At 36.7% G+C, this 20,134-nt stretch overlaps 1 protein-coding gene across 3 annotated transcripts in view; it reads left to right on the top strand.

Annotated features, from left to right (window-relative positions):
- The first annotated feature begins 56 nt into the window (after window positions 1-56).
- CEP126 (centrosomal protein 126) overlaps window positions 57-20,134 on the top strand; it is a 35,688-nt gene continuing 15,610 nt past the window's right edge. For all 3 annotated transcript variants that reach the window (XM_027677358.1, XM_027677357.1, XM_027677359.1), the window contains exons 1-5: window positions 57-160; window positions 844-969; window positions 8,892-9,037; window positions 10,441-10,546; window positions 14,166-14,361. In XM_027677358.1, the coding sequence (XP_027533159.1) occupies window positions 66-160; window positions 844-969; window positions 8,892-9,037; window positions 10,441-10,546; window positions 14,166-14,361 (669 nt within the window). In that variant the 5' untranslated portion in view covers window positions 57-65. The remainder of the gene's footprint in view (window positions 161-843; window positions 970-8,891; window positions 9,038-10,440; window positions 10,547-14,165; window positions 14,362-20,134) is intronic.

Genomic DNA, 20,134 nt, shown 5'->3' with positions numbered 1-20,134 from the left:
CGGTTGCCACGATGCAGCGGGGCTGGGGCCGGGGCCCGGCACTGACCGCGGTCCCGGGGCGCGGGATGGAGCCCAGCGGGAAGGGCAGCGGAGCGGCGCGGGGGCAGCACCTCCCCGGCGCCCCGCAGGACCGCGCAGGAGGGAGGCGGAGCGCCCCTGGGTATCCTTCTGCGAGCCGTGTGGGGCCGGGGCCGGGGCCGGGGCCGGGGCCGGGGCCGGGGCCTCGGGCGGACTCCCGCGGTCGGCTACGCTGTGTGGGGCCCGTGTGGACCCCGTGTGGGGCAGCCCAGCCCCCGCCCCGCCCCTCGGTCAGGGGCCGCCTCAGGGGTGGCCTTAAATTAAAACTTACGCTTCGTGGGTTTTAAACTGCTGTGGGAAATTCGAATTCTCAGGCAGCTTCGGGGTTTTCTTGTTTTCGCTCTTCTAGATGTGTGTGGGGGGGTGTTTTTGCTATTGAATAATTTTCCCTGTGGTACATGTATCCGTATGTTACAGATTTAGATAACTACAGAAATATGTCCCTTCAAATGAACATAATAAAGGTGAGATTTTTCAGCTGGTGATCATCATGAAAGATGAGTGGAAAGCTTCTCTTAAAATCCCTTTAAACAGTAATATGCAATTACATTCTTTTCTGGATAAGCATAAAGTTAGTTATGATTATTAGATACAATTATGGGACCAACTATTGTATCCTTAGTCAAAAGGCATATCAGCATTTTGTATCTCATCAATAAAGTTTGCCCTTTCCCGAAAAGGGGAAATATAAAAATCAATCAAAAATTTAAAGTCAATCAAACAGGCTATTCAATCCAGTTTCTATTGTCCTTAACACAATACTAGGGATAGAGCTTTAAAATTTCATTTTGAACAGGATTTAGAAGAAGAACGTCGGACATTGAAAGAGGATCAGAAATTACATCGGAGTAAGGCGCAAAAATATTTGATAGAGACAAACAGAAGAAGAAGGTAACTAAGGTTCCTTTGGTGGAAGATTTAAAAAAAAAAGTCAAAACCTTGAGACAGCTCAATATATCTCTACTGTTTGCATGTTCACCTTGGTCTAGCAGAGTCTAGGATAAAAAGTTTCACAAATCCAGTTTCTTGCTATAGGACAAATAAAATATAGAAAGAACAATATTCTGATTTACTCACTAATTTTTGGAAACTCACTGTAGTCACCTCTTATTGTATAAAGTAAAAGTAAGTAGCACATCTGTCTTGTGGCTCTGATCTGCATTTCTAGTATTCTTCTGGGTTTGATTAGCTTCAGTGGATGTGTGAAAAATGCACTCAGATGTACAGAAAGGACCAGGAAGCTGGAAACTCTTGTTTCCTTCTGAAGTGTATGCTTTTCTGTCTGCACAGCATAACAGATGCACAGCCTCCCCTTCGTGGTGGGGCTTTGTGCTCCCTCTTCCCAATAAACACAGAGCAACATCTTTCTAGTACAGGATTATATTTATAATAAAGTTATTCTGTACTGACATTTTAAACAGATCTTTGAATAGTCTGTATTTCTGCATACATGAGAATGCAAAGCCATGAAATATTCTGTGACAAATGGATTAAGTAAATCAGACACCGAAATGTTTCAGTGAAGTGCTGTAAGTAGTTTTAATAGATTTTCTCCCTCACACTGGACTTGTGCTCACACATACAGGAGACTTGCCTGTGTATTCTGTAGAGGCAGATGAGTTCCTCCTTGCCAGTCCCCAGCCTCAGGCCAGCGTCCTCTGCCTCGTGTTGACTCATTAACACTCATCCCCCACAGTTCCTGTGTCAGATGATTTCTGTTGTACAATGTTTACTTATTGACATATGTTCATAACTCCTAAGAGAGGTGGTGTATATTTTTTATAGTGCCATTTTAGCTTGACAGTATATTCTGTCAACATATGTTTTGAAATATGAAGAAAAGTGGAAGAGGAAATATAATCACCTGGGAGTGATTAAAGAGAATGTGTGACCCACAGCCTTTGCAGACAATAAACTGAGTCTCAGTTGAAAAATTAAATATCTAATTTAGTTTTCTAGAACAGTACCACTGTAACACTACACATCTCAGATGAACACTGTTTATTGTATTACTGGTCTTGAAATATTATACTCTAATGTAAAAGCAAATACCAGACAGCCTGCATAGTTTTGACAGACTGGTGTAGTTAAACTAATACTCATTGATACATAAATACATTTCCATATGTATTTCATTGCAACCTTAAGAAACACAGTAAAAATCCAAGTTACTCAGGTGAGCCAGTTAAAAATTATAGGTATGGTATTCATAAAATGAAATTGTTTCAAATTGTGATAATTGAGAATGGCATAACTATTAGCATAATAAGCAGTTCAAATGGAACTCTGGTGTGACAAGTCTGAGAAGGAGTTAGCTATCTAGCGTTAGAAAGGTATTAAGTGCATACAGTTTTAATAAGCTGTGAAATATAATTAAAAACTAAGGGTCATTGCATATATGGAGGAATGTAGTTTGACAATAAAAGGTTCCTTGAATCTGAATATTTTTCCCAGACAGTTTTGCAGGTAGGAATTAATTAATCAACCACCAGGTCATGTCTCAAATCTGTGTATGAGCCAAGAACCATTAGCTTTGTTACACATGTAAAGGTAAGGGCCTGTCGTTGGCTCCTGTTGTACTTGTTGTCCAGCAGGGCCCCCATGTCTGGGGTTGTTCCTCCCCAAGTGCAGGACTTTTCACTTCCTCTTGTTCAACTTCATGAGGTTTCTGTCAGCACATTTCTCCAGCCTGTAGAGGTCCTTATGAATGCCAGCACAACTCTCTGGTGTATCAATCACTCCTTCCAGTTTGGTGTCATCTGCAAACTTACTGCGAGTACACTCTGTCCCATCATCCAGATAATTTTTGGTCAACACCTAGCTGAACATGAGCCAGCAGTGTGCCCAAGTGGCCAAGAAGGCCAATGGCATCCTGGCCTGTATCAGCAATAGTGTGTCCAGCAGGACTAGGGCAGTGGTTGTCCTGCTGCACTCAGCACTGATGAGGGTGCACCTCAAATCCTGTGTTCAGTTTTGGGCCCCTCACTAAAAGAAAGACATTGAGGTGCTGGAGTGTGTCCAGAGAAGGGCAGTGGAGCTGGGGAAAGGGCTGGAGCCCAGGTCTTATGAGGAATGGCTGACAGAGCTCAAGGGTGTTCAGCCTGGAGAAAAGGAGACTCAGGGGAGACTGCCTCTGTCTCTACAGCTACCTGAAGGGAGGTTGTAACAGGGTGGGGTTTGGTCTCTTCTCCCAAGTAACAAGTGCTACAGGATGAGAGCAAATGGCCTCAAGTTGTGCCAGGGGAGGTTTAGGTTGGATACTAGGAAATTTTTCAGTGAAAAAGGTTGTCAAGCATTGGAACAGGCTGTTCAGGGAAGTGGTGGAGTCACTGTTCCTGGAGGTATTTAAAAAATGTGTAGATGAGGCATTTAAAGTCATGGTTTAGTGGTGGACTTGGCAGTGCTGTGTTTGTTGTTGGACTTGATTGTAGAGGTCTCTTCTAACGTAAATGATTCTATGTTTCTATGTTTAATGAAGCTGTTAAACAGGATTAGGCCCAGTAATGACCTGTATTGTTCGACACTATGTACTGGCCTCCGTTAAGACTTTGTTTCACTAACCATCACGTACTTGTAATGAATTTCCTAAATATACTTATAATGCAATTTTCCCTCACAGTGTTGTAGTGATTTGTTGTCAATACCTCTAAAATGCAGCAGCTTCAGCATTAAAAATACTCAATTTCTACAAGATGTGCTCAGTTATTGCTTTAATAGTAAAAGACAAAAACATCACTTGCTCGGAAAAGGGGTGGTATAACTTTGGAAAGAAAAGTCTCAGTAACTTAAGTCACACACCTTTTTCAGCCTATCTGATGCCATCTGTTTCTTTGCATCTCTTGCACTGACCAAGCTTCTTACTTTTGTGTTAACAACAATGCTTCAAAACAGAAAAAAAACCCCTAGCCTGTGGATAACCGTAATATGAGTTGCCTGAGTATCAAGAAAGTAACTTCTTTATTGTCTCACTGATAGGTGAAGTTGCAATTTCAAGATCAGATTAAGAATTAAATATTCACTGGGACAGTAGCTGACATATTTTGTTTAAATAACAGTATTCTGGAAATAAGAGCTACTGACTAAGCACATACTTGATGTAAATTAATAGGATATCATCTTTTGTGTTTATATGACGCACTGCTTTCTAAATACCAGCTGTCAGTTTTGCTGGGGACTGTAGACTTCCTGCTGTTATTGCTCAGTGCAAAATGTGCCTCTCATTTTACTGGGATGTTACTGGCTACAGGTAGTTTTTTCTTTCTGGAAATGCAATTATCTATGTGCATGTTAAAATAAACCTTACAGTCAGCTATCTTGGTTCAGCGTTTTGAATTACCTTGCAATAGCTTATCCATCTGTTGTAATCGGGGAAGGGAATGCTTTCCCAATTTATATCAGTTTCCAATCTATTCTCATTACTATTTTTTTCATAATACTTAATTTTCAACATGTGCACAAGCTTTGTGCTCCACCTACTGGCTGATTAACATTGATTATTTAATAAAAGCTCTTTAAATTTTTCATCAGTGTTGTTGACAGAGAATGAAAAGCAGTCTAGAGCCGGAAATAAGAGAACAATGCTAGCACTTGGTAAACAAAGTGTTATACATTTTGTATTGCTTTCTACATCAGAATGAAACTGTGAAAAGTAGGTGAACACTATAACCATGTAGACTTGAAATGCAGTACTGCCATTTCTAATAATGGCTGAATTTGCAAGGCCTTGGGACAGATGCTTGCCAAACTTGCTCTTTCTGAACTTTTCTTGACCTGACAGCAGCTTTGTTTTACTTGGTTTAGCTGTAACAACAGTTTCTCTAATTGACCAGGTGTCTGTAGCTAATTAATTTTGCCTTGTGTAATTTTTTATGGTATGACCATAGTTTTATATAGATAACACTAACAAGTAGTTTTTCTATGTAGAGAATGAGGCATTTATGATGCTAAACTAATGATGAAGTGCAGGGAAATGCAGGCCTTGATATCTGGAGGTGCAGGATGCGGCACAGAGGAGTACAGGCAGGGAAGAGTAAGGGACAGCACACAGGCTTGGCACTGTAGACCCCATGGCTATAAACAACTCACCAATACTCAATTAAAAAAATGCAGAACTAGATCTGACAAACCTTTAGAGGCTTTAGAGGTAACAAAGAGAAGAATAGTATGTAATATACATAAAAGGCACCATGTATGGAGTATTTTTGGAGGTACTTGTGGAGCTATAGATGGTGAAGATAGATCAAAGGTGTAGAAGTGTGTTAGCAAATATAAAAATTATTCCAAGTGGATCCTGAGGTGAGGAAGAAGAAAGCAATAACATGAACATCCTGCTGGTACTGTACATCTGGTACTCCAGATGGTGCCAGTTTACCCTAACACCCTAGCACCACCAGAATGAAACTAGAAGCAATGCAAGCATGAGCATCAGGAAAAGGGGTAGAAAACTCAATGTGTGAGTAACAGTTCAAACTGTTTTATCACTGTTATTGACCTTTTTCTGCATAGAAGTATTCTAACTATTATTATTTTTTAATTAACAATTATAGCTGGATTAATAATAATTAGACTCTTAAGATTTAAATTATGCTAACAGAAAAAAATGCTTGTCTTTATATAAGGTGTGCTTGCTTTTTGCCTATAAACAAGATATGTAGTGTAACAACTGGTATATAGTGTGGGCAGCTCTCCTGTGAACCTTTTGGGCATTTTGGAGGACAGGCCTCTGTGAGCCCCTACAGCATTGTAAGGGTTGGTCCATCTGAAGCCCTTACAGCACTTTTGTATTCAGCATATGATAACCAAAGAAGATGAGGAAATAGGTTAATATGTGTTCCTGGTCTGGGTAAGCATCTCACCTAGAGGAAAAAGTTGATTTATTGGCAATGTGCACAGATCTTTTTAAGGATATGTGTTTCCTGTTTGCCCATGAAGGGAATTTTGAGTGTGACACCCCATTCTAGACTTTTCCTGCACTTGCTGTACTCATTGACTATACAAGTACCTCCCTACCTCAATTTTAAAATCATTGTGCACTGAGTTGCAACGTGATATGGCAACCAACGGATGAATAACATCAACTCAGTATCAAAAGGTTCATTTCATAGCATTCTATATGCACTGTATATATTCTTCTTTTTTATTATTATTTTCATCCAAGGCAATAGTAAGCATTTAGTCCACCTGGGAAGGTAGCATCCATCACTTCACTGTGAAGACAATTTTGTAAAATTAACCAGGAAATAGCTCCACCATCTAGTCATGCTGTTTTTAACATAAAAATGCCTTCCACATAATGTCTGTATATCTGAGACAGCTAAATATTTTAAGTTTCATATTCCAAATTCACTATAAACATTTTGGCAGCCGTTTCAAAAATTGCTGTACCGCTGGATTGTTTATAGTAGACAGAAAAATTGGGTTAAAAAAACACCAGTCAGGAAATTCTTCTGCTAACTCTTCATCTTAAAGCCATACTCTTTTGCCAATGTTACATCTGTGATATGAACCTAAGCTGGTGGCTTAAGGAGAGTGCATGAACAAACATTTGCTTTAACTGTTTTTCAATGTGCATTTGTAAAATTATTTATTTTACATAGTGCACCTGGGTGTCACAATTTACATTCTGTGAGGTCAAGAAGTTAATGATGCCGGCTTCACTGAATATCTTACATGCATTTCTTTACATTTAAAACAAGATCCTTTTTTCTCCTTCATGTCTTAATCCAAACCAAATAATGATCATGATGAGCTGTGGTGAAAAAGATCTCTTGCATCAGCATTTGGCCTTGCTCATTCCCAGCTATATGGAACAACAGTCCTTTTTTTATGCCAGTTATTAGGAATATGGAAGAGTGCAACTAAGTCATATCCAAAATCATTTTAAAAAATAACTAAAAATTCTGTCAGAATTCACTTTTTCCTTTTAGGAGTTATATGCTGGAATTACTCCAGGTGTAAAGTTGCAGAATTTCCCACATGTTTGAATTTAACAACTACAGTTCAACTAAAGGCCTTCTTGACTGGCTTCTAGAAATATTCAGGACATCATGAAGAATGTGTTTAAAGTACTTACTAGGATAAGCAAGTCTGTTTCCTCTCTCATGATTTTTTTATTTCTTTAGTCGGGATAAAGATATAAAACATTGCAGATTTCTGTATCAGATTTTAAGGTGAGTGAAATACAGGACTACTGAAAGTGGTCGATAAACTCTAGTTCTACTTTTTAGCTGTCAAAACATATTTTGACAGCCATGTATATGTAAGTTTTCAAAACAGTGAAAGTTCTTTATGTGTCTCTCTGCTGTGCTTTGGCTTCCAAGTGGATTAAAGTAGATATTCCTGTATAAGTGTATACTTGGGAATTATTTGGCAGTTTTCCTATTTTTTTACTATTGTGCAGTTACAACCTTTAGACTTTCTAAAATAAAAAGTACCTATTTCAAATTATTTTTCTGTTTGTTTTCACAGGTGATCAGTCAGCACTTTGAAGGGATACTAGGGAGGCTCAAGTTGAATATTTCAGTTTGAACTTTTTTCCGAAAGGCAAAGGGAAGAATCATTAAAATAGCTTGAGTTAAGGAGAAGCTCTGTTAAGCAGCAGCTTTGCTCCATTAAGCAAGAAGATGTTTGAAGCAACTGCAAGTGATTAAAGTTATGGGGTGATATCTTATTATGGTGAGAGAACTGAAGAACATATGGCTAAACATTTCTTTCCACTACTGCTGGCTAAGAGTGGGACCCTACTTAGTGTACTAGTGACCTGTCAAATCATGTTTCTAATACACAGAGAACTTCAAAGATGGGAAGCTGCCTTGCATGACAGGCTTTGGAAGTTGAACTTGAAGAGTATTACTCTTACAGTATTACTACATTTAGAATAGAATGTTTCCAGGGATGGGGCATCTACAACCTCTCTGGGTAACCTGTTCCAGTGTTTCACCACTCTCACTGTAAAAAATGACTTCCTTATATCTAGTATGAATCTACCATCTTTTAGTTTAAAACCATTAAATATGGCTTGCCTACATAGGCACTGTGTCAATATGTCTAATGGATATATTTCACTTAAGGAGCTAGTTTGTCAGTAAAAGCTGATGATTTTGTCAGCAGGAAAAAAATTCCACATAACTTCATCAAGGCTGTGCCTACTGAAGGAAACCTTTGTGATGATGGTTGGTTTTGATTAGAGCTGCTTTTCTTTCCAGGTAGTAGAAGGACATGTTTAATATATTTGATATTAACAACTGATTCTGTCAATTACAGTTTCACATTACTATTTTATCCCATTTCGTGCTGCTATCTGATTGTCTTTCAGGAAACTTCTTAACAATTAGAAGTTGAAACTAACTCTTGCATATTTGCAGGTAAAACCTGTAGTTCCTTTGTGTTATTTCTAAATAACAACTTATAAACTGTTACTATTTCTTCAACAGCTTTTGAAAGGCACACACACAGAGCATTTGCTCAGCTTCCTATTTATCTGCTCACTGTGGTACATTTAGGTGGTTATGTACAGGCTGTTGTGAAAGTAACATTGGTAACAACAACTGGTCGAGTCTGCATGTTAATTCAAATATAAAAAAGAATCAAATCTCTGGCTGAGGCTAGAAAATAAAAATATGTTGTAACTTCTTCCCCACCCACTGCCCCATTTACTATAAAAGTCCAGCTGTGCTGAAGTTAATGGCATTTAATTTATGGACAAGCAAGCTTTTGTACTAAAGTGGCAAGTTGGTAAGCAAGGAAGTTACTAATATTTCTGTAAAAGTAATTCGAAAACATAGGAATGATCTACTTCTGATTCTTACATACAGAGCCTTTGAAGAAAGACAGAAGCAAGAAAAAGAAAAAGAACAAAGATTTAGACAAAGAGTTCTCCAGCAAAGGAAAATTAAACTTCAGGAGGCAACTGAGAAGTTCCAGCGTGCTCATATGCCTTTTTCTCAGCACAAACAAATAGGTTTGTAAACTAAAATTTAATCATTATTCACAATACAAGTGTTTTTCTATTCACAGAATCATAGAATTGTTAGGGTTGGAAGGGACCTCTGGAGATCATTATTAGTCCAACCCTTCCTATTAGTCTATCAGTATAATATAATTGAAGCAAACGGAACAATTAACTTTACTCAAATTCATTGAATTCATAAAAGCAAAACAACTGACAAGCTCAGATCTGATACATATGACAATTGAGTAGAGGGAATTAAAAACACAGTTTTGGTTTTATTCCTAAAAATTATACTGTGAGATATTGCTCTATATTCCAGTGACAGTAAGTACATCGCCTCCTTGGGGTATTGTGGCTTCCTGGGTTTTCCCCACTTTTTTGACTACAATGTGCTTATTGCTTACAGTATTGTGCTTTCACAGCTGGGTGAGAGGTGTTACAAAGCCACTGACAGTTACTAGGGTCGAGTAATGGTCCCCTCTTTGAACCACTGAAAATGACATATTCAAGAATGTGCATTTTGTTTATCATTAAGTAAAAGCAGTCCTAGCATATATTAATGTGTTACATAACTTTTTTTCTGAATTAGTCCACTTTCTAAGCTGTTCTCTCATTGCTGGGAAGTAACGAACACTGCAGCTCAGTTCCTGCTTTCTTGGAATCAGTGCAGATTGGCAGAAGTTTGTAACAGCATTGGCCAAGTCTGATTTCCAGTCAACTTTCCAGTGTTCAAACTCTTAAGATATGGTCTATTACTTAGGTATGCTTTAGCAGATTTACTCTCCCAACTGCAATTGTGCCAACTGTGAGGTAATGTCTCTTACTTCAAGATCAAATGTCAGATTAAAATAACAAAATAGAAAAGTACTGGTTTAGGGCTTCTTCATAGCCCTACTGACAGTACAGTGTGTGTAGCAATAGAATGAATCATAATTTTTTTTCCTTGGTTTTCTTTTACAGCAAAAAGTTACTCTCTACCCTACTTTTACTTACTTGAAAGAGGCAATAACTTGTGCCTGTCTGGACTCTTTCTTTCTCCACTGATTGGATTATTTGGCCTCTGTAAAATATCTGCAAGCCATAACTTCGGCTTAGTGCATGAGCAGAATAATCATGATGTAAAAAAAAAATAGATTTTTTAACCTCCTACTTTTTCAACAATGCATTTTGAAAACAAAGAGCAAAACTGATGAATAGATGTGTAACTTTAAACACTTAAATAGACTGGCATTTTGTTTCAGAGGAACTCGAGATTCTCTAGCATGACTAATAATGCTATACCACTCTGTTTATTGTAACTCTCTGGATTTAGGCTTCCAAACTTCAGAAACTTAACCAAACCATTTATGGTGAATTATTCCAATTTTAAAAATATTTTTTCCATTGTGTTTTTTTAACTCTGATCCCTCTAGTCCAGACAGAAGCATCTTCTCAGTTAGAAGAAGCTCTTGAACAACTTAAAGGATCAGTTTTAACATCAGAATTGTCCTTCCCAAGGATAAACAAAATCAACTTCAGGTAAGCATTCCTGTTTACTCTGATGATCAAAGGAAGTAAATTGATCTGTGTATTCAATAAACAGGAGACAATTACTCTTTAAGAAATTGTAGGATATTTCTCTCATAGCAAAGAAAGCATTTCTGTGAACTTTTCCAATGAAACATTATGCAACTTCTTTGAGTTATTTGTGTCCATTTGGTAAGACAGTAGAGGAGGTGACATACACCTTTTCCCTTCAGCAGAACTCTGGGAATAGTCAGCACTAACCCAGTCTCCATTCAGTTATAGCCTGACTCAGATTTCCATGATTATCAAACCATTTTCTATACTGTGATTTATAAAGTATTCTGTCTAGATGATTTCTTATTCTTATCCAGATGTTTTTCCTTCTGACATTCAAGGATACTTTAGTTTATATATTCATGCAAGGATCTTCTTTCCAGCTGTCATTCCTTTATATTTCTCATTCTCTATATGTATCATGACTATCCTATAATTTTATTTTATATCACATACAATTTGATTTGCATACTTTTCGCTCTGCCCAAGCACTCTTTCGAAGATACCTTGACTTATAACAGAATGTTTCTTCATACGTAGTTTGTCTAGCTGCTGTATTTCATACTCCTTCTGATTATCCCCTTCCTAATCTCTTATTTCTTTAACATTTCAGTTCAAGGGGTTATTTTTGTTATTGCTGCTTTTGTTGTTATTATTATTATAATTATTTTCTGCATTATATAAATTGTGCAGATGTTCAGAATAGACAAATTCTGTCTAAAAGGGTCTCCCTAATTTTGAGCTTCAGTGTGTTCTTCATTGTGGCACTAATATTCAGCTTGTTTACATAGCTACTGCTGATTAATACCTTTGCGTGTGATAAACTGATCGATTGAGAAAATATTTTGTAACTCTACAGCTAAACACTCATGCTGTTTGCCAGTCAACATTCATAGGAAGATTGCAGCCATAAAAACAAAGAAACAAGCAAGAAATCTACCTGTTAAACTTAAGTTTTCATTTATGGCAAAAAAAGTAGATGTTTCTAAACTGTGTCTCAGGGTTCCTGATGGTTTGCCTCATTTCACTTATGGACTTCATTAAGGATAGCAGCTCAGTGCCTCTACCCCCAGCCTTTGTCACTTGTTTCTTTATTTTTCATCTTTTTTCAAATTGCTCCTTGTGCTTTGCTTTGGTCTCTCAGGACCTCTTCAAACCACTTACCATTTTTTACAGTGCTGTCATTCCATTTTTATTTGTAAAATTTTAAATATTCACTATCCTGTAATAATGATAGTATGTTCCTTTCACAATCTTCAGGTTCATAATGAAAATCTTATATGTCATTTTTATATGATTTCCTAAGGAAATTAAATTTATATGTTCATATTCTTTTACAGCTTGTGTTTCCCTAGTAACCAAATTTGAGAGAGAGCTAAGAATCTCAAAGTTAATTATACTTTTATAAGTTCGAAATTGGTAATTGCTCAAAGAAAAAAACTTAAAATAAGTGACCTCAGCAGGAAAAAAGTTTAAAAGTTGAATCTACTATGACCTATTGGCAGGTCACAAGCCACTTAATACAGTTAAAACAGAAGAGTGTTTTGGGAAGGTTCGCAAAGATGAAGGTTCTTCAAAGCTCACCAGTTCTGAGTTTTAAAGCTTTAAACATTTCTTGTAATCTCTTTAATTGGAAATTTTGGGTCAGCTAATAAATAACTCAGATGAAGTAGTAGATACCTTTCTGTATTTCTCCTTGCAATTCTATAAACACTTAAGCCAAAAATCTTGTATTATCTTTAGAATTTACCCTCCTCAAAAACAGAGTATATAGAATTCATTGACAGTCACCTTTCAAAGGTAGAAATGAATACTATATTAAGTATTCAAGATAAATGTGGCTGTAGACCCAACTGGATATCAGTGAATTTTAAAAGGTTCTAAAATTCCTAATGTCTGTGTTTAAAAAAGTGTAAAGAAATAAATTGAGCAATGGAGACATATTAACTCCTCTTGGAGAAAAGCAAAAACAGATTTTTTGGGGGCCAGGTGTCTGACAAGAAAGTTTTGGGATAGGGATGCTATCTGCCATACAAAAGAATAGAGCATGCAGTTTTCTGAGTTCTGTAAATAAATACGAGAAGTCGTTACCCTATCTGGTAAATCTTGTTGGATCTCTGCTTTTAGGTAAAGGCATACCCATTCTACTAGTAACTTCACTGAAAGTTTATACTGATAGTCTGTTTTCAAGATCTATTCTGCTTCTACCACCATTTGTAATCATTGTGGAGTACAACAAAGAAAATCATAGAGTTGTAGAACTGTTTTGATTGGAAAAGACCTTTCCGATCATCAAGTCTATTTGTTAGCTCAGCACTGCGAAGTCCGTCATTAAATACTTGATCCTAAAGCAGCAAGACATAACCTTGGCTTTCTAATCAATTGCAAGGATTATGGCTCTATTAAACATAGGTGAAAACATAAAGGATGGATCTATTGAGAGATAACTGTATGTGCCACTTTGGATATGCCAGACTAAGGGCATTTAACGCCCGTGAACCAAGTTGGAGCCAAAAGACAGGATCAGTGTCCTTCACTAACTGTTCCACCTAGACAGCCTAGCATAGCTGGCAACCTGGTAATAGTTATACTTCCAGAATACTAAAGCTTGATCTACCCACGAGCTGTGGGTTTGGCATCTGGGTTATTTTTGCTTTTTTTTTTAGGCCTTCTTTTCTTATTGCTTAAAGCTACTTGTTTCTTGGTTTTGTCATCCTTGATATCAACCCAGTTCTTGCTTCTTGTTTTCCAAAGCTTGGTTCTTATTCCTAGTGATCTTACCCAGCTTCATTCCAGTTCCATCTGCTTTTTGTTCTTGAACATACCTTGTTACAAACTCCCTGCCTTCCTGGTCACTAATTGCACTTTCCTTGTCATTTGGCTTTGCATGCTTCTTGACTTCTTTCATTCCTGGGTGTCAACCTGTTCCATGGTTCTTGTTAATTCTCATCTTGTAGGAACCTGTGGTTTCCTCGGCCTTAATTTTGGCCCACCCTGGTCACAGAAGCCAGCTACACTAGCTACTCCGAAGGTGGTTTTTTTCAGGCATCAAATACGTATTCTTTAACATACCACAATACTGACATTACACATCATCAGTAGATTTGGGGTCTCTACATACTACAAAGCTTTCTTGCTCTTTGAAGTAAGGGAACACCTGACAGCATGACTATATAAGCCAACTTTATGAAAAAACAAAGCCCGTTTTCCTTGTTTTTTTTATTTTCCTTTTTTTTTTCTTTTTTTAAAAAAGCACAACCCTCCATGTTCCATTTCTGCAAATTACCAAACTGTTGGCTGACATTTTCCATGTTAGTTCAGCCTGAGGCAGTCACCCAACAACCCAATCAGAAAAGTCTGACTATTTATAAATAACAGAAGAGAGGTCTTAAAATGGAAAGTGTTGGACACTTTTAGTTAGTACTAACAGCACCACCTGTAGTTACATGTAGTATGCCTGTCCTTCACTTGCCAGGCATTTATTGGCGGTATATACTTTCGGAAAAGGACATGTTTAAAAGTGTACTGTTGACACATAAAAATAAGATAAAGTAATAAGTTGCTTGTCTGCATCAAGCACCACAGATGATACATCCTCATCAGCATCTAGAAATGATTCTTTCCATCAGAAGCAGATGTCAGCAATGTTTGGCTGTGATAAACCAATACAAGAGAGCAGTAGAACAAACATGGATAGTCACCAACTTCTCTTCCATAAAAATCTGAAAGAAATGCAACAGCTCCTTGAAAAACAGCATCTGAACAACTTGGAGGTATGATATTTTCCTATGATTCATTACATGATGCTTTTTAAGTGTGACAGAAAGTTTCTTGAGTGTGACAAAAATGAAAGGTCTGTTAAGCAGTCTTTACCAAGTAGACAACACAGCTATACTATGCCTTACCAATAGATTATTTATAGTAAAATTATACATCTTTTGCAGTAAGAAGTCAGAGATCTTTAAAAATATTTGTAAGAATATTTTCACAAATTCTTCAAATATATATGTCATGTTGTCTTTTTTTTCTTTGAATGTAAGATTTGTGTGTCAGACTTCTTGGCTCTGAAGTTGCAAGTCATTAGTCTATCACAGGAGTCTTGTGCTACCTCCAATTTTAAATTGGTGGTTTTCAGTGCACAGTGAAGTTTCTGCTTTTCTATTGCTACAGCTCAGCTACTGCTATAGCAGTGTAGTAGTAGGTCAAATGTTGGGGGATTTTTTTCCTTGATTTTTTTTCCCAGTGCATGGTGGTTTGTTAAGAGATTGACTTCCAGTCTCTTGAGGCCCTTTTTTTGTCATCTTTGGAATAGCTGCAGGTGTTCCAGCAACAAGCTTTCTGCCTAAACTGATTTTTGGACCCAGAATCAGTTTCAAAACTCACCTTAGAAACAGTGAAAATCAAGAAGAACTGAGCTCGAAAGTGATTTCTTATTACTGCACTTTTAAGTGTTATTTTAGGTCTGTCAATGTCTTTGATTTTGGAAATATTGTCTTCCAAATTACATTTTGTGGAAAGAAGAGGACATACTTTTATATGTTTCTTTTATATATATAAAACATCTACTGATATCCAGAGTCGTGGTATCTGAAATGACCTGGACTCTGTGAAGCACCATCCCTCTATACTTGTGATGGCTAGAGGCATGAGATCATTGGTGGCCATAAAGTAAGAGCTTTTTCTTTAAATACATGTGTATGGATAACTTTTGAAAGACTGTATAGAGCTCGAATATACTTTGATATGGATGTTTTCAGGAACATTCATCTCTGCCTTTGTATCTGCTTTGTTCTGATAGTTATTTATGAAAATCTTGAGCAGCTGTTGGCTAACATAGAAAATCTCACTCAGAGTGAGATTCAAAAAGGTTGAGAAGACAGAAAGTATAGTTTGTACTGGCAATGATTAGTTTCCTTTCTTTTTTCCAAGCATAAAAGAAGGAAGAGCAAATGATAATTTATAGAAAAGAGATAATAAAACTGAATTCTAGATAACCACTTTAAAACAAAATACAAAGAGGTCTAAGCTTTTTTTTTTAATTAGTATCACATTGTGCATTTCATTGGTATAGTGCTTGCAAATCCCTCTCTAAATGATGATGCTGAATTTGGCAGTAATTGCATTAGGATATCTTAGAATTAGAAAATAAAATGCATTCTCTTTGAGAAAAAATGTATAAAAAGATTCTTCTTAATATATTGTAAGACATATATTGTAGCGTATTTTATCAAACACAGTTATCACTTTGTAATTGAATACTAGGAAAAATCTGCCATGAGTCATGAATAATTTTTTATTTGCAGTTTTTTCTAAATGTTATAGCAACTTCGGACATTGTATATAAACTTGTGTTCACAAATTAATGTGTTTTTGAAAATACCTTGGTCCTGTAGAAAATTTGGCTTTTTTTTTCCAGAATGTATTTTTCTGCTACCACTAGGGGTTGCTCAGGCTCTTTCCTCTGATAAATAGTTTCAAAATGTAAATATTTATACTTAAGGCATTTGGACTTTCTTTCTTTCTTGAAATTGCATGTTTTGGAGTCTGTTAAGATGAAAAGTCAAGAAAGCTATTGTCCTTGTTGCATGACCTGAGTTTTGGAAGTTTAACATTTGGATTCTGCTGGTGTGCATGTGCATTGAGAACTCCTGTGTTGTGAAATAGTATTTATAATACTCTTACTAGTAAGATTTATAATTTACAATTATTTGTAATACTCTTACTGAAATGAATAGATTTCATTGGTCTTGCTCCTACCTGTTGTCCAAAGTCATTTCAACAGTGCTTGCCTTTCTGAAAGTAAAGTATTTCATTGTGCACATGCTTTGCAATCTAACTATCCGCTGAGATCCTTTGACCTCTCTTTGTTTCTGTTTTTACAGGCCCAGCAGGATTATAGAGATTCCTAAAATTCTTTACTTTCCTACAGGGGAATAAAGTTCTGTGTAAACCTTTACTACAAGATTTGCTGTGTTCCCTGCTTTACATCCCTAAAAATTTGTATAGATTCATCAGTAAGCCAAGGTTTTTAGTGACCCTTCTACCATTTTCAAAAAATTATTTTGCTTAAAATATTGAGAGCAGTAGATTTTGTTCTGTGCAACAGTTGCATCTGAGCCAGTACATCAAATTATTATTTGTTATACGTTCATGAGTATGTTCTGTTTTGAAGAATTTAATTTTGTTAACTTCATTCACAAAAAAAGGATTTGTTGCACAGTCTTTTCCTGGTTTTCTTATATGCATAAACAAAATCTTTAAGGTGGAGCTAATAGCATAGTCTTTGGCTAAACCTGCAGGCAGCTTTTCACCAGAAGACATTAGTCCCAAGTGCTTATCATTTTTCAAAATTATTAACTGATTATGTCCAAATTTTTCATTTCTGGTGCCTGCCTTGAACTGAATAATTTAGAAAATTCCCATTAAAATGGCTCAACTGTGACTAGTAATAATACTGTTCACGTATCTTTTGTCTTTTTCTTTTGGTCACTTCTTTAATTTGGTGTCCATACAACATTGTTTGGGTCAGTACAATATTTCTAGGCTCCTCCAGAAGAATACATTATGTTGGAATCAAACTGATTGGCATAACATTTTACCTCTTTGTTTCACTTCTTAAACAAAATACTTGAAGTAAGAGCTAATTCACAGACAAAATAGGTATGGATTATCACATGGAGGTTGTATTTTCCTCTTCCATCCTTTATGTGCCCATAATTAGGTTACTCAAGTGATATCTGTGAAATCTAAATTTAAATCCCTTTCTGCTTGATTTGAAGCAGGATTTTTAGCTTGGCTCTCCTTTTCTTCCAAGCATATTGTCCAGCCATTGAAGTACTGAGTATCAGTCTTTCTATGGATTCCATTCCCCTTGGAAGAAAATACTTCAATATTTATTGAAATAGGGATGGAACATAGAACTTGCAATCCAAACCACGAACTCAGAAGGTTATTCTTATAGTATCTCTAATACAAGAAGAATTTGTATCTTATTGTACTGTGTGTGTTTATGTGTGTGACGTGTAAAATCACATAAGTATCTGAGAAATAACGAAGAGTGTTTTCTAAGTGATGTTTCGCTGAGTGGAAGCAGCATAGGTATGAACATGGCCTTCCTTGCCTGAGTTGACCTGTATGACTGTCAGCTGTTGGTGTTACTGTGCTTTTGAGGTTGGACAGTGTCTATGAAATGGAGATGTTTTAGGTAACTGATGGAAAAACTGTAGTATGACTGGAATGACTTAAACAAAGGTTCCTTATGCAAGGAATGTGGTATTGGTCTAATTCTTCAGAGGCAGAGACAAGACCAGCATGGAAAAAAGGAGGGCCTGTGTACAGGGTCTCTGTCGAGTATCAGGGACTTGTAGAATGCTCAGGGCAGGTTAGTGGGAAAACAGACTCTGAAGGGGAGGGTTATGATAAAATGGCATTGAAACAGAAGTCAGACTAGATGTTGTAGACACCAGTCAACAACTTGAAATAGGTTTCTATGGTCACCTTAAATCTAGAAACATTGGCCACTTTTTACTTATAAATGGGAGTGTTAACATTTCTATGTTGATCACTTAAATTTTGTGATGGACTTAAATGATTTCCCTCCTTATTTTCCTTTTGGCAAGATCAGAGGTGTTCAGTTTTCATTGGCTTTCAACCAATATTGCGATATACAGCTATCTTCCACATTATTTCACTAATCCAAAATTCACATGTGCTATAGAAACAATTTGAAATGTATCTCTAGACTGAATTATTTTACCCATTTATTTTACTTTTAGATTGCCCTGTGTGGAGTCAGGTTTTGGACTCAGTGATCTTTGTGGGTCCCTTTCAACTCAGGGTATTCTATGATTCTGAAAGTATTTCTGTATCTGACTTTTAGGAGTTCATTATATAAATCCACCTTCTGCCTTGGTTACTGCTGTGCAGTGCACAAGATAGAGTGGGAACATGTTAAAAACTGTTCCATCTTTACAATCTATTTACATTGCTAAAATAAAAAATCATGTTTTTGTCATAGGCTACAAAAATGTATACAAGTGTTTTAGCAAATTAGATAGTTCTGGTAGGGTAGTCTCTCAGTTGACCTAGAGATTATTTTAAAAGTTATATTCACACACTGTGACTCTTTTGAGAAGTGTGTACTAGTCAAACAGTATTAATTTATTCTTTCTTACTGATGCTACAGCTTCAGTTCATTCAAATCTGTTAACTTAATCATTAAAATGATTATTAGTTAAGCACTTAAGAACTTCTACAATTAATATTTCATATGAATGCCAAATTTTTCTCCATGATTATTTGCCTTATGATGGTTTTCATTTATGCAGTCCCATAATATTTTTACATGACAAATTTGTGGGGTAGATGGTGCCTGCTCACCAGGTGCATAAATTTCTTAATGGGTTAGAAACAAAAAAAGAGACTAATGCATTATGGTGCACAGTGCCTCAACATTGAATGATTTACAAATTTTCATAGTATTTAAACCTAGCATTATGAGTTCCACTCCTGGAGCTGAATGACCAGGTTAGTCTGTGAGGGTTAGACACCTGGAACAGGGTACCTGAGGAACAGCACTCTGAGTATTGAGGTGCTAAAACAAGAGAGAGACAAGTTTAGCTGAAAATCTGTTTCCTACACAATTACGTACATTTACCTCAGGACTTAATGAAAAGTGGAAGTCAGACTGGCACCCTGGCATTCAGTGTTCAGATCACTTTTCTTTTAAACTTCTCTACCAGTATGGCTTACTGAATTGCCCAAGTGCCCATGAAATTAGAAACATTAGTTCTTTTTATCCCTACAAGTTTGAACCTGCATTTCTAATATCCTGTGATGATTTTCAAACAAGTGAATCAGATCCCTTTAAATACTCATAGAATCATATATATATAGTTTCTGTATTCTAGGTAGCTTGGGGGAAGATCAGGCACCTAGGAGTTAGACTAGGAAAGACAGGAGTGTTGATAAGATTTTCTCTGGTAATCTTACACCTCTATAGCTTCTTTGGTGGGTCTGGCACAATAGAATGGATCTCTTGTGTAATGTAAGCATTAGAATCCTTTCTTAGTGGAATTTGCTCTCTTGAGTCTGCCCAAGTCTTCTGAGAAAGTAGTGCCAAACTCATATGGAAAAGAGATTATTAATTTTGATGGACTTTCCTATTCCATAGTTGGTAAATTCAAAACTAATGAAGGTGTTTAGGTACTTCACTGGCTTTGAGAGGTAGTTTTGTATCTGTATGTCCACTGGTGTCTTTTACTTCAGAATCAGTTAGGTGTATAACATTATATATATCTATATGTATAATAAGCAAAGAATATCTGTAAAAATAAAGCACCTGAAATTATCAAAATAGTAAGTAGTGTGAGAGGTGAGGGGCCTGGGTCTTCAGTGTAGGTAGCATTTTTTCCAGCATTTATCTTCAGAAGAGTGTTCCCATTCACCTCCTGGAATGATAAACAGTCAAAACTTCTTTTGCAGAACATGTCAAATACACATATAGCAGCTCTTTGGTGTAATAGTGTTCTGACAGAGTCCTTTGGC

Source organism: Neopelma chrysocephalum, unplaced genomic scaffold (genome assembly GCF_003984885.1).
Source record: "Neopelma chrysocephalum unplaced genomic scaffold, ASM398488v2 Primary Assembly neopelma1_43, whole genome shotgun sequence".
NCBI classification, from domain to species: domain Eukaryota; kingdom Metazoa; phylum Chordata; class Aves; order Passeriformes; family Pipridae; genus Neopelma; species Neopelma chrysocephalum.
The sequence above is the reverse complement of the archived record's forward strand: the minus strand, read 5'-3'. Positions and strand labels throughout refer to the sequence as shown.